Source organism: Mytilus californianus, unplaced genomic scaffold, assembly GCF_021869535.1.
Source record: "Mytilus californianus isolate M0D057914Y unplaced genomic scaffold, xbMytCali1.0.p SCAF_3, whole genome shotgun sequence".
Lineage (NCBI taxonomy): Eukaryota > Metazoa > Mollusca > Bivalvia > Mytilida > Mytilidae > Mytilus > Mytilus californianus.
In genome coordinates this window covers 104253127-104269318 of record NW_026262679.1, presented here as the reverse complement: position 1 = coordinate 104269318, position 16192 = coordinate 104253127, and the positions used below count along the sequence as shown (strand labels likewise).

At 30.0% G+C, this 16192-nt stretch overlaps 1 protein-coding gene and 1 long non-coding RNA gene across 2 annotated transcripts; one reads left to right on the top strand and one right to left on the bottom strand.

Annotated features, from left to right (window-relative positions):
• Nucleotides 1-2620: 2620 nt before the first annotated feature.
• On the bottom strand, nt 2621-15979 carry LOC127735653 (F-box/WD repeat-containing protein 4-like). Its single transcript, XM_052245894.1, has 9 exons — nt 15541-15979; nt 13559-13654; nt 12957-13139; nt 12115-12253; nt 10799-10911; nt 8222-8290; nt 6519-6659; nt 3684-3819; nt 2621-3000 (listed from the first exon to the last, which is right to left on the bottom strand). Exons 1-9 carry the CDS (start codon nt 15831-15833, stop codon nt 2869-2871), a joined length of 1302 nt encoding a protein of 433 aa, XP_052101854.1. The 5' UTR covers nt 15834-15979; the 3' UTR covers nt 2621-2868.
• On the top strand, nt 4759-6499 carry LOC127735654 (uncharacterized). The gene is made up of 3 exons (XR_007998545.1): nt 4759-5114; nt 5157-5240; nt 5283-6499. It is a non-coding gene; the product is annotated as an uncharacterized LOC127735654 (long non-coding RNA).
• Nucleotides 15980-16192: the final 213 nt, after the last annotated feature.

Genomic DNA, 16192 nt, shown 5'->3' with positions numbered 1-16192 from the left:
AATTGACATTGTTTGTGTTAAGGTTAAAATTTTTCCAAACAGAATGAATTACTAAATAATATTCCTCTTTAAAGGTGTGGATTAACTTTATTCTTGTAGTTCCTATATAAAACATCACATAACATATCAGCTTCTAGGTCATTAGAAAAAATTGTATTCTTCCAATTTCAAATAGAGTAAATCCACAATACAATTATAAATAACACAAAATAGCAATAATGGCTGGCATGTGTATTCTTCTTCAATATAAGAGTTAAGTTCCTACTAGAGTGTTGAAACTCTGAAATTTCAGACTACACAATCATTGCTATAAAATTTAACTTAAGTGTGAGGAGGACCTCAAATAAAAATATTAATACCATATAAAAATTTCTTATTCATATTAAATACACCATTGCAGCTATACATTCTATATGTATTCATCCAATGAGTTATATGATTGTGATGGCTACAAGATTTTTAAGACAACACAGTTTATTATACCCCCACTTTCTAAAGCAGCAGTGTCGATTCATCTGTCCGTTCATTCGTTAGATCCTTCAACATTCTGTCCCACTTTTGTATCTACAACTGGTCTTGAGCTAATTGATAGAATTATGTAAAACTTTCACAGAATTATTATCACAATGTTCTTTTGCACCTCCTTTTTCATTTCTTCATCTAAATGATTTTTGGGGTTTACTTTGAGATGACATGGACAGTCATTTCAGCACACTGTAGTACAAATTTGGGGTACCCATTTTGTATCTGCAACTTCACTCTTAAACCCCTAATTACAATTGATTGAATCTTTTATCACAATATTAAATATATGGTATTGTGTACCTCCTATTTTGTTCTTTGATCTGAATAATTTGGTGATTTTCCTTACCAAAGCATGGACTTTGGCAACCACTTTATTTTGGGGTACCTATTTTGTATCCAACTCCTCCTGAACCCCTTATTACAATTTATTGAAAGTTTTTCACAATCTTAACCATATATTATTGCACCTCCTATCTATTTTTTTATCAGAATCATTTCAAATGTTTCCTTCAGCAAATCATGTGCACACTATAATTCATGTAGGCTTGAATTTATATTGATTTTACCATAGGTTGACCCTTTATGCTAAATATTGTACCATGAGCACTAGAGATAGAGTATGATTGGAACAGCCCAAAAAAGTCATGACATTGATGATCAGCTGACATACACTTTATTTGTATATTACCAGGGGTGTGCACTAAAGCGTTTTCAGAACGTGAAATTAGAATATACATTTACATCCAATTCTAAAAGCCTAATCAGTTGCTTATTTCTATAATCGATTTTGTCATCAACAAATTAAAATATAACTAAATTTGTATTCTTTTGAATGGTTTTTTGGGATGTTTAAATACACATCCACGTAGAGATTGCTTTATCTATATATAACATGATACATATTTATTATAAGGTTAAATCCTAACTATCCTACTGCCTGTCGATACTTTTATTTTGGCATTGCACAAGTCATGTCTTCTTTGACTGTCCATGGCGTTAAAAAACTAAATCCCTGGGATGTGTTTTAATTGATTTTAGTCTCTGATGCATGATTTAATATTATTAATTGTTTTTGGCTTTTAACTAGCTTTCAGTAACTGCCAGTACTCTCAAATCGTACTTTCCTGTTAAATTGACCTGTTGACACAATTTGTAATGCTTTTTTGTTATTCAATGTTTACTTATTTTGTGTTATATCTCGTCTCACTATTTCTAATATGAACCACCTTTGATAAGTATTTAGTATTACGATAAATTTTCACTTCTGTACTCATACTGTGAACAACAAATTTATTTAATTTGTAAAATCTTTTTATTAATATTGTACAAATGTATTCATATTGTGTCAAAGATCAAATTTTTTCGTTCAGTGTATGTTTACTTCTTTTTGTCTATATGTACTGTTTCAGGTTAGGGTGAAGGTTGGCACCTGTTAAAACGTTTAAACCTGCTGCATTTGTATGCACCTGTCCTAAGTCAGGAGCCTGTTCAGTGATTGTCGTCTGTTGATGTGGTTCATAAGTGTTTCTCATTTCTTGTTTTTTATATAGATTAAACTGTTGGTTTTCCTATTAGAATTGTTTTACACTAGTCATTTTGGGGCCCTTTATAGCTTGCTGTTCGGTGTGAGCCAAGGCTCCGTGTTGAAGGCCGTACTTTGACCTTTAATTGTTTACTTTTTACACATTGTGACTTCGCTGAAGAGTTATCTCAATGACACTCATACCACATCTTCTTATTTCTATAATCAGAATTTGATGAAATTTTCTCAGAATCTTCACCATATGATTCCAAATTGCAACTCCTATTTTGTTTTTGATCTCAATTAATTTTGGTGTTTCACTTATTAAAGCATGGACTTTGGAAGGGGCAGGGGTATATTTGGTGAGCAAAGCTCACAGTTTCATTACGTAATTTTGAAGGTAAATTAGACTTTTTGTCACAGGGGGAAACAATTAACATGTTAAGGATCCTGTCATTTGTAGAAAATTTTAAGAAAACAAACCTCCTGAAATCCTGATTATATGTACAACTTTAAATATGTAAAAACACTCTGCATAATAGCTCTTTTAATTTATATATAAGAAAATGTATCTCTATTAAATAAAACAATTTAATCACAAATTGAAATAAATACATTTGTACCCTTAAAACATCTAGTTTTTGTAATTATCACATATCTTTTTAATGAGCAATCTGTTGAAAATTTTATCATATATATTAAGCAGTATGATTTGTTTATTAATGTAACTCATTTCTATTTTGTCATATTTCAGGCAAAATACAATTAAAACTATATAATTAAAAAGTCCCAGTTGTTTATTGTTCATGTACTTCTATGAATCAATGTTTATTACGTGAATTATATACTGTGAAGTCTAACATATGAATTCCCAAGTCTAAAGCTACAAATAATCTCTGAAAATCTGTATCCAAACAGTATACAGGAGATCTCTTCTGACCACAATAATACATCTGTAATGAGAAATTTAAAACATTAAATAGTATCTAGCATTTATAATTAAATGTGTTTTCCACCAATTTAAACATAAATAAACTTATCATTCTTGGCACTGTATATTCCTTCACAGAGATAACAAAATAAAATATGAAAAACATGTCAACAATAAATCTTAATACTATTAGTTCATTTATGTTTTTGGATACTAATTTGCATGGATTGAGGAAAAGTTATATTTTCTTAGATATTTGATTTAGATGGGTTAGCATAAGTGTGCATACAAGCCTATAGAAAATGTGTATTCTTTTTAACATTTGAATTCGTGGTTAACATATCCCCATGAAATCCATGAAAATTGGTATCCCATGATTAATACAGAATCCACAGTAGTACACCAAAACGTATGATATTTGTGCTCCTTTAACAGTATAAATCATACATATTTAATTCATTTTTGTTGTAAGTGTACTTTAGTTTTATCATAAGTTATTTTTGTTCAATTTGGTTTTAAAAATTCACATATTGGTGACAAATCTGATAATTATATTGACCATAAACTTGTTTAAATGTAGCACAGTCCCACATAGTTTTACTGTCTTGCAAATCCAATACAAAACCTAGAGAAAGACTTGTGCAAAAGATTTCAAATAATATAATAGAAAGTTATATCAATGAATTATCATTTGTAAACAATTACCTGCACTGGATCTTTTAATCTTTTATCCCATAATCTTGTCATTCCATACTGAAATGTTCCAGTTAATATCACATTGTTTCCATCTGACTGTATGGAGGATAACTCTGTATCAAATGGTTCTGTCCATTCTTTTTCACTGTAAACAAATATCAACCTCCAACATCATTGAATAGTAAACTAAACCAATGACAACTTATATTCTTGAAAATTTAAAATAATTAATCATGTTAATGTAATGCTAATGTATTTTTTTTTGCTTTTTTCACTCTTTTTTCTGTAGTCTGTTGAAATTTTATGAAGTTGTGGTTTGTCTCCTCAAAAGAAACTGTTCAATTGGAAAGAAATTTTACTATACTGCTCTAGGTAAGACATAATCATCAATTTTGTAATAAAAGTGAATGAAGAAAGCATACTCATAATCTTAAATTTATTTGAAATCCACATTTTTAGATGACACATTGTTAATTATTCACAAACTATGAATGGTAATGTAGTAATTAAACTTGCTTTAAAACTATCAAACTTGCTTTTATCAGGCCTTTGTTTTCATGTTTGAATTGTTTTACATTTGTCAGTTTGGGGCCTTTTATAGCTTGCTATGTGGTATGGGTTTTGCTCATTGTTGAAGCTGTAGAGTGACCTACAGTTGCTAACTTTTACTCATTTGGTCTCTGTAGGAGAGTTGTCTCACTGGCAATTATACATGTAACACATCTTCTTTCTTTTATATTTATATTATTCATTTTCAGAATGTCTTTGGTTCTTATAAATGAAATAAAAGCTTTAAGCTTAAATAGTTTTATTTTTCATCTAAGGTTAATTTTAAAAACTGATTTAAGGATATGAGACAAACATTGATAGATTTTCTAGCTTTTGTAAATGTAGAATAAAAGCATTAATATAACAATTTTTTTGAATTTGAATTACTCCCTAATTCATGTGAAAATTAGTTGTCATCTATGTGTGTCATTTAAATACAAGCAGAGGAATTTAAATATGAGTACTGTGGATTCATTATTATTTGCAGGATACCAATGTTAGTGGACTTCGTGGGTATGGGTTTACCATGAATACCAATGTTAGTAGACTTCGTGGGTATGGGTTAACCATGAATACCAATGTTAGTGGACTTCGTGGGTATGGGTTAACCATGAATACCAATGTTAGTGGACTTCGTAGGTATGGGTTAACCATGAATACCAATGTTAGTGGACTTCGTAGGTATGGGTTAACCATGAATACCAATGTTAGTAGACTTCGTGGGTATGGGTTAACCATGAATACCAATGTAATTGGACTTCATGGGTATGGGTTAACCATGAATACCAATGTTAGTGGACTTCGTGGGTATGGGTTAACCATGAATACCAATGTTAGTGGACTTCGTAGGTATGGGTTAACCATGAATACCAATGTTAGTGGACTTCGTGGGTTTGGGTTAACCATGAATACCAATGTTAGTGGACTTCGTAGGTATGGGTTAACCATGAATACCAATGTTAGTGGACTTCATAGGTATGGGTTAACCATGAATACCAATGTTAGTGGACTTCGTGGGTTTGGGTTAACCATGAATACCAATGTTAGTGGACTTCGTAGGTATGGGTTAACCATGAATACCAATGTTAGTGGACTTCGTAGGTATGGGTTAAGGTGGCTCGGGTGTCTTCCTCCATCTTGGATTTTGAAGTAGCAGATAACGTTGGTCTAGATATTTGATGAAATGTGCAAATTTTGAGAGTAGTATATAATTTATGTAAAAGACTTTTGATGAAAATATAGAAAATTGTGTGTTTTATCCTAATTACAGCTGTAATTTCTCAAAAACACCTTATTTGTTTGTGTTTGATTAGATTTTTTCAACTTTGCCAAATAAGGGGAGATAACTCAGATAAAGTAATTTTTATAATAGAAAGTGTTGTGAATTTACCTATTTTGATATGTAGCAAGAAAACAAGTTCGGTGACCCCATTTTTTTTTTCTTATATGAAAGCATGTTATAAGAGCTATCTTCTCACATTTTATCTTAAAGTTCTATCAAGTAGTTTTCTTTTTATCACACAAAATTTGATTTTCTATGCATAATCTATACAAAATCTGACAATTTTGCACGACCTGTAGCGTGAAAAAAAGTCCGGTGGCCCATACTTTTTATTATATTTTTGAAAAAAGCATGATAAAAACTTCATTTTGACAAATTATCAAAAAATTCTATCAATTTTAATTAAGACTCCCCAGCCACCTTAACCATGAATACCAATGTTAGTGGACTTCGTGGGTATGGGTTAACTATGAATACAAATGTTAGTGGACTTCGTGGGTATGGGTTAACCATGAATACAAATGTTAGTGGACTTCGTGGGTATGGGTTAACCATGAATACAAATGTTCAACAAAGTACAATTTTTCTATAGGATTGTATGCTGAATTTGGCAAAATAATTAAAACAAATATCCACAACTTATTATTTATTCCAATAGAATAAATGAATCCATAATATAATTTCTTCTGCCATTTGCACTACAAACACTTGTCTGTGGCTCTTTCTTTAGCAACTTGATTAAATTTCTAAACAGTTTAGATATATGATACAAATAGCTACTGTGGTAGAATCCCTTAATGAATTTTAAATTCCTTTCTACTTCCTCATGAAACTATTCAATCAAATGAGACGGCCTTTTGGTTTAATTTTTATATTGTGTTACCTGCATTTGTTTCACAACTTATTTATAAAGTAAACTTGATGCTTTTCTTGTTTCTATTTAAACAACCATCAAATTATATCACTGTGAAATGTTCATCTAATCATTACAATATACATGAAGCAGTACTAACCATGAGAGAGTCCTGAGATCCCATAACCGTAAACTTGTATCATATCCACAGGTCAACATTATATGTGGTGTCTCATACTTTATGTCTAATACACCTGCTCCTTTCTTATAACCAGATCCTAGGCTGTACAGTAATCTACAACTGTTAAGCATAATAAACTATTAACACAGAGATATATCTCGCCTTTTTGTACTTTTGATAATGCAAATGTTGAAATTAAAATAGCAATACTTTAACATGTAAGTTATGCAAATACTCAAAGTCAATGAACCATGACTGAAGGTGTGCCAATGCTAATACAACTGCATACCAAATACCATAGACTTATCATAAGTCGTTCCCTTTCAACAAACCTAAACACAAACATGACAAACATTGACTTGTAAACTATGTAAAAATTTCAAAGTCAATGAACCATGATGAGGGTTAGGGGCTATATAATCCATGGAAACGAGACTTGCAAATGCCAATACATTTGCATACCAAATATCATTGACTTAACATTAGCGGTTCATCTTAAACTGATCTAATCACATACTAATACATGTAAACTAAGCAAAAGTTTCAAAGTCAATAGACCATGACTGAGGGGGTGGGACCAAATATTCTCCATGGAAATGAGATGTGCTAATGTTTATACAACTGCATACCAATTATCATTGACCTACCACTAATGGTTCCCCTTGAACTGACCTAATCACAAACTAATACATGAAAACGAAGCAAAAGTTTCAAAGTCAATAGACCATGAATAAGGAGGCAGGGCCAAATAATCTCCATGGAAATGAGATGTGCTAATGCTTATATAACTGCATACCAAATATCATTGACCTACCACTAGTGGTTTCCCATAATCTGACCTAATCACAAACTAATACATGTAAACAAACAAAGTTTCAAAGTCAATAGACCTTGACTGAGGGGGCAGGGCCAAATAATCTCCATGGTAATGAGATGTGCCAATGCTAATACAACTGCATACCAAATATCATTGACCTACCACTAGCGGTTCACCATGAACTAGACCAAATCACAAACTAATACATTGTTGACGCTGCCGCCGGAAACAGCATACCTATGTCTCGCTTTTTTTTGACTCTGTCAAGGCGAGACAAAAATGATATAAAATTTCAACAAAGGTACCAGTCTTATAATTTGTTATGCCAGATACATGTTTCATAAACATAAGACTCATCAATTGAAAGGCAAAATCATATACAAAGTTGAAGAGCACTTAAACCAAAATTTCCGAAAGGTTATGCCTTTGGGCCGAAAAATCTTAGTGTTTAGAATAATTCAACATAAAATTTCCAAAATTTGACAGTATCATTGATATTTCATATCAACACAGAAGTGATGATTACTGGCCAGTGGGCTGGTGACACCTCAGGACAAAAAGCCCACCAGATGTGGCAGACCCAGTAGACAAACCTTATAAGCAAGAACTAGTGATAATAAAATGTACATTGTTGATAAGGAAAAGATGTGGATTTTAGATATTTATTTTACAATCAACAATTCTAAGTCATATGCCTGTTTAATGACACCCAAACAGACACAAAAAGGCCTTATACCAATACAATAAATTTTTGTTTTGAGTAAGAAAACTTGGTTACAAGAAGTTTTTCTGACGACTTTATTCACAAATTTAACCTTACACTTATTTCAATCATTCTTCAATTATCTTCACCAATATTTCATACCTTTCAAGATCATGCACTTCTACTGGAGTTCTGTTTGTTTCAAGACCTGCATTTCCAATGGTAAATGTGCTGCAAATTTACAATTTAACATGTTTACAAATTAAAACTAGATTTATCTAACGTTGTTACATTTATTTGAATAAATTAATCTTATTTTCATTAAATACTATACATGACTATATACCCCAGTAGTGATCTTTTACTGTTACATGTTGTATATATGACTATATACCCCAGTAGTGATCTTTTACTGTTACATGTATTATTTGACTGTCTACCTGAGAATAAAGTTTTATATCTCTTTTTTTATAATGATAATATGAACTCAGTCTGATGGTCTCATTACTATAACCTGCATGTCAGGGATTGGCACGATTACTGACAAATGTAATCGATTAATAATCGATTACATGAAGGTATTTTGTGCAATCGATTAATAATCGATTACTCAGATTTTTGTATGTAATCGATTGCAATCGATTACTTTATCAAAAGTAATTACATTACTTTTCGATTACTGTCAATTACATGCTTCAAAATTTAAAAAAAAAATAAAGTAAGTTAAACACTATCATGTTGATCAACGTTTGTATAGTAGGTGTTTAGAACTTTACCAAAAAAACAGCATTTAAATCATTGTTTCCAAATTATAAGTTGACAGTTGTTATCTAGATGGAATCTCTTACTGAGGATCAGAATTATTAAAAAAATCTTGAAATTTGACTTTCAACATGAATTAGAGATGACATTGCATTCCATCAATCACTTATATATATGTTTAAAGTTTTTTTCAATAATTTTGCTTTCGTACTGACTTAACTTAGCTTTTTTGTTTTTATTCATTAAAAGCAGGTACATTTTAGCATAGTTTTTTACAATGTTGGAAGTTTTCTCAGAAGAAAATATAAAAAAGTAGAATTATTAATTAGTTCAGCTAATTCTAAGGATCAAAATTTATAATTATAATGACAAACATGATTTAATCCTTTTATTGGAAAACCACCTTAATTATAGGTTATAAAACTGCCAATGGAGTATAATTTATAACCTGGGGCAAAATAATGTAAATCTCCATCTTAATTAGACAAACAGTAATTGAAATAAAAACAAAGAATGTGTCTTATATAGTGATTAGAAGACTTTGATCATCTGATTAGTAAAGACAAGTTTGTTAAGATTTTTTTATTCTATAATAAAATTATAAACAGTATATATTTATAGTGTCAACGAGGGATACATGTATCATTTCTGAAAAGAATTTCAATGCATAGGCATTGGTTCATTGTTAAAAGGATTTTGTGTACTTATTTTTTATATACATGTATATCTTAACATTATAAGAAATCAACTGTTTTATCTATTCTAAGCTTAAATCTTATTGAAAATTATGCTTTTAGGAAATTTAATACAAATAAGCTTACTACTTTAAGGAAGTACAGAACTTAACTTAAGACACATTTCTTATTTTAAATCTATTTTCTTATTTTAATATAAAAGGTGTTGACTTATTGACAAGCACATAAATCCATTTGTTTCAAAAGCTAGATATAAAATAAATTATGGTAGGGGATCTGGTTGATCATAATGCAGCTTGAGACAATAGATAGAAATATAAAAGCAGTTGATAAACTCTTAAGTCATATCAGTACTTCAAAGTGATGAATACATACATGTTTTCATTTAAAATACTAGGTTATATTTCATCAAACTATTTTACTGAAGTAATCGAAATGTAATCAAAAGTAATCGATGATTACATCATGATTTTTGCTGTAATCGATTAAATTACGATTACATGTAATCGAAAATGTCTTCGATTACAGATTACTGTCGATTACTGGAAAAAATGTAATCAATTACAATTACAGATTACGATTACCCCATCCCTGCTGCATGTGCATTCATTAGGTATTATTGAGGTTCTTATTTTTGTGTATTTTGTAGATATAAGTGAACCATAACTTAATTAATAGTCAATAAAATACTTGCATGAGAACTTGTCAAAACCAAGAAACCAAATATCCGTGAACATGGGTACCCTCAGGTATTAATGAATCTAAAGCTATTTTTTTTGTATTTCAAACACATTTACATTTCATTATCATTTGTTTTGGTGTTCAACAACACATGTTTGCATCTCAATGATTGCTGTATTCACATGCCAGCTTTAGCCAAAAGATACATGTATGCAGGGAATTTACAAATGTACATGTAGTCATGCAATTATACATATAAAGCTAGGAGTTGAAAAATGGGCGCAATAACTACAATAATATTAATGTTTCACTTTGTATTAATGTTATTAATGTTATCAATCGCCAAAATTAATTTTCATGAAAAATTATTATATTATTTTATCTGTTGATATCTATTGTTAATGCTAGGAATCATCATACAGGTACTTCTGCACGAGTTTCTGTCAGTTCAGGGGTTACAACACCGTAAGGAAGAAAAAGACAATGCAATGCTACTGCCACCTAAACAGCGACTTATAGGATAAATATTACATTTGTAACTATACAGTTTATATTGAGTTACAAAAAAAGTATACTATAATTTTCAAATTCTGACAATTACCTGCCATCTGGAGATGTTGCCACTGACCACACCCTGTTGGGATTTCTGACAGTGTTACTACAGTTGTTTATAGTGACTACACCAGACTTGTCATCATTGTTTGTATTGATAACCTGTAGTTAAAATATAATTGAAATTATTTTATAATCTATGTAATGTATATATAAAACAAAATGGTCAGTTAAAACTTCTACATAAAATGTTATATCATAATGACTGTAAATAATGAACCTAAAGAAAAGTCTGTCATTTTGTATCAGTTGTTTATTTGATGTCTTCCCCTCATTGTTAAGATTATTAGTATGGTATGTACCATCTATCCTTATCATATGTCTGAATTCACTATATCTGCTTCACAAAATACATAGATATAAGAAGATATGGTATGAGTGGCAATGAGACAACTCTCCATCCAAGTCACAATTTGTAAAAGTAAAACATGTACAAAATGTATAAGGTAAAAATGCACATTCCAAGTCCTTCAAGACTGAATATGAGCATTGGTACATGTAACACCATTTTTGGCATATTTTGGTGTATCTTTATTAATCTATCAACATGCCAAAAAATCTAAATTTCTCAAAGCATTATCAATAGCTTAATTTTTCCTGATCAACTTTAATATAATACATGTAACATACATGTATGAACAACATTTATACTTAAATTTGTAGGTTAATTTTAAATAAGAAATTATCACAAATTAAAACTTAAATCACTATAATTTTCTCATAGCGACGCGGGATTCAAAATAAGCTCTGCTTCCCTAAAATTATACTACATTTACAATACATGCTAGATTTATTCAGCTAGCACCAGGACAAAATATAGCAAAATGGTACTAGTGTTATAAAGCCCTGAGAAGAACATTGCTAGCAAACAATTCCAAACAAATACAATAAACACTGACTCATCTTGCACTGACATAACCTTTTATTAATTGTACATTTTTTATGATAAAATTTATTGCTACATAAAATAAGGAGACGTACATCATTTGTACATATGGTATGATTGACAATGATACAACTATCCACCAGAGAACAAATGATATAGATGATAGCAACTATAGGTAACCATATGGTCTTCATCAATGAGCAAATCCCATACTGTATAGCAAGCTATAAAAGGCTCTGACATGGCAAAATGTAAAACAATTCAAATGAAAAAACCAATATATATGTGAAAATCACTGAAGGTAGACATGCAATTCACCTTCTATATTGGTAGAGCCACTTATTCAACCCTATTATATTCAGCAAAAGCACTTTCTATTATCAATGTATCATTTCCGATACAGTCACAGTGACACTTACTTTAACTGATCCATCTTGGTAACCAGCCACAACTGTATCATTATATACAGCTACAGCTTGTGTATCACCACATTCATCGAAATTGTATTCAAACTTCTTTTCTTTTGAAACAGTACTAAATCCTATAATACTGCCCCCTCTATAATTGAAACAGTAAACATATTCACAGTTCAATTTTTTTTTTGAAAAAAGAAAACAAACACACTTTACACACTAAAACTAAATGAATTTTTGTAATTGAGCGTCACTAATAAATCTTTCGTAAATGAAGCGTGTGTCTAGCAAACAAATTATCTTTGATGAGTTTTTTTCTAAGCTTCTATTTTCAAGATATTTAATTCATCAAAAGTAATAATGATTTATAAAGTCTTTCTATCTTTATGTTGTTACATTTTGTACATGTATTATGTTTGGCATTTTCCTTTGATGCATTTTAAACTTATCTTGAACATTCTTTTATACACTCCACTAACATGTCAACATGCAGGCTATATACATGAATAATGAGATTGTTTTGAGTTATAAAAGTTCTCACATAGATGAAGCCCATACACTGTGATCATCACTCTTGGAATTTTAATACTGTACATTACATACTGACTCAAGAATATCTACTTTATATCTTTTAAATTTCATATAAATTATATAAATGCATTGCTTATTAGTTTAATGCTCTTTTTTCTGCAATAACTTATTGTTTTCCATTCGTTTGATGTGTTTGAGCTTTTGATTTTGCCATTTGATAAGGGATTTTCCGTTTTGAATTTTCCTTGGAGTTCAGTATTTTTGTTATTTTACCTTATAATTATACATTAATATTTCTGTAGATAAATAAAATCTACCTAAATCCACTGACGAGAACATCATCATTGACCACAAACTTTGTTACATCATAATTACAGCAAGAGATTCTGTTTGACACATCTTCTTTTACTGTACTGTCATTAAATACATTGTAACAATTAATGTTCACTGCATTGGAAACATAAAGCTTCTGTCCATGTAGTCTAGCCCATGGCATCAATCTTAAAAAAAAAATATATGTTACATGTGTATTAAATGTCAATAAAATACATGCTTACAAAATATAATACTGTTTTCATATTTCAATTTACTTGTAAAGGAATAAAAAATTCATACAAGCAACAGTTGTATTCGCTAAATGTAACAAAAAATAGTGTCTTAGCTACATAAAATGTACATTTACATTAAATTATAAACTACAATTTAACAATTCTCAATCACATTGTTTTTTTTAGAAATTATATTCATGTTATACAATGTACTGTTTCTGCTTAAATTTTACAAAGAAAACAAATTGGAATAGTAAATATGTTCATAAAATTTCATATGCAGGCAGCCATAAGGAATATACATGAAATTTAAATACACATTATAAACCTGATATACGAAAGGCATATATATCATTGTACAATGTGCATACTTTGTCTTGTGTTTGACAAACTGTGTATCCTTAACAATCTTGGTTTCCCAGTTCTTTGCTATTCTACACCTATCTTTTAACATAATTCTTCTTTTCCTGAAAGACAAATAGTTTAACAAATTTCAAAGGTAACATAATTAATCACAATCAAGTCAAACGCTTTCCAGCGATGGACATACATGACATATCAGACAAAAATTTTGTTAGTAATTTAAGTGTATGTATCTATAGCCATGATAGCTACCAAAAAAAAAGATTTTTCTATATATGTACATGTACTTACATTGTTAATTATTAGTTCATAAAACAACATTTAAAAATGCCTACTTTGCACAAAATATCAGTCCATTTGAAATTATATTTTTTCAGAGCAACTTTGAATTTCTGCCATTGTGTAGATTTGTTAAAGAACCTCCATACTCAGACAGATCAATCGGATTTTCATATATTTTAAAGTTTTACATCATGATATTGCCTAATTGATTTTGTAAAGAAAGAAAATAGTGTGCTGGTAAAATATAAAGAGTTCTTACATAATTTTCCTATAAACATGATAAAGCAAAGACTGATTTATTAGTTTTGAATTTGAGTTACATGTTATGTCAAGTTTTGCAGATAAAAGTGCAGCACATACTTTAACTACATAAGATATACAAGGTATCGGGTCCGTTCGCTCCAAGAACATGTTCCCACCCCACATGTTTGCCACCCATGGGTTTGTTCACACCCTACTTTTATTCAAATACAGGTTGAATTATTCAATGTTTTTAAGATGTATATGTCCAACTATTTATATTTACATGAATAAAATTTGTGAATTTTCTAAATGAAAAAATTCTTAAACATGTTAAACATGTTAAATGTTAATTATTTATGAATACTGTTATTTTGGTACTTACATATAGCATGTATAGCTAACTTAGTATTATTGTTGTTTGATGTCTTCCGCCTTTATTTTACAAATCTTTACAAATGAGTGACTTGGCCTTTGATCATCATGACAATATCTATTATTTATTTCGTCAAAATAATTCACAAAACACTAAAGGAAACCTGTTTACATTTTTAGAATGTCAGTTTATTTTAAAACAATAAAAAAAATTGTTATCTTTATTTAATAATAATTTATCATGTTCATGATGTTTATAGCAACATCAGGGACTCATTTCACAAAAAAACATACAAGAAAAATTTTTTGTAAGTCATGAACAGTTCTGTATAACTTACAATCAATTTTAGTCATATGATTTTTGTGTAAAAAGAGCCTAAGAGCTACATTTTTTTTATTTCTGTTTTTGGGGATATACAATTCCATCATTTGAAATTTGATGTAGTAAAAACCTTTGAACTCCTCTTTAAGTTTTAGTCTCAGTGACGAAAACTTCATTTCGCATTAATACCGGTTTTGTATCTTTTGATTGGTCACTCTTTCTCTAATGTTTTGTCTGTTATATTTACATTTGTGATTGTCCTTTTTGTTATAGCATACACGAACATCAATGTACATTGTATATACATATGTACACTGTATGTTACATTTTAAAAAGGGTGCGAACGTGAATGGGGGCGAACATATATGGGAGCAAATGTGATTTCGGGCTTATGGACCTGGATTCAATATACAAGAACCTACATTTGTATCTTAAACGTTTTCCAGTTGCACAAGTTTTCTGTCATTTTGTCTGTACTCAGAATATATTATAAGTTGTAAACATTGCAATATTTGCATCTTAAAATTTATTCTTCTGTAAATTTAAGATAGAATCACAAATTCATGATATTAAGCAAATGCGCAATATTGTATATGATATTGAGAAACACTTTAAACACATAATACTTTGTACATGTTGTACAAATGTACATGTAAGCCTTCTGACTGTCAAAACCTTTTTCGTCCTCGTGCACCTACTAATCTTTTAGTCAAATGAACCTTTCAGTTTAGTATATATATAAGTTCCCAGATTGAAGAATAACAAAATTACCTTCTTTGTGCACTGTTTTGCCTAGGACTTCTTTTGCATGTTACATCACCTGGAAATACCATTAGTCTGTAATTTGGACTCTCTTTAGTCCATACACAGTCCTTTGATGCTAGATCTCTTAATCGTGAGCAGGTGCAACATAATCGACAAAGAGTCTGCGTGTTACAATAAGCAAATATTGTATACAGAATGTCATCTGGGAGATCAACAAAGTTGACATCCTGTGGCTTAGAACAGTTATGGTAGTGCCTAACCTTATTTTCAGGAGTTATCTCTGAAGAGTTTATATTCATTTTCAGTCAATTTTCGGTAAATAGCGGATAATGATAATTCAAAGGCTTTCGTTGCTTTCTTGTTCCTGTAAAACATCTCAAATTATAAACAAATGAATTTCGAAATATCCATTGGATTTTGGAAATAAACAAACTGACTCAAAATGTTCTTGTTTTTACAGTTTCAAAAAGCTATCTTGCAAACGCAAACATGTTTCAGATATGGTGTATCTAAAAACCTAATGATCATAATTTCTATATTTAAATATTTTTTGTCCGGCTTATTTATTAAGCTTTATGAGACCTTCTCATGGTAATACATAAATCGACTTCATTTTATTACGTAATATTACAAGAAAACAAACATATATAACTTTTAA

Bases quoted from the DNA above. Each gene is read 5' to 3' on its own strand.
- LOC127735653 (XM_052245894.1), bottom strand. From the start codon at position 15,833: ATGAATATAAACTCTTCAGAGATAACTCCTGAAAATAAGGTTAGGCAC. The intron at 8,291-10,798 runs GTAATTGTCAGA...GTAAATTTGCAG, and splicing joins GCAACATCTCCAGATGGCAG to CACATTTACCATTGGAAATG. The intron at 3,001-3,683 runs GTAATTGTTTAC...TTCTCATTACAG, and splicing joins GATTAAAAGATCCAGTGCAG to ATGTATTATTGTGGTCAGAA.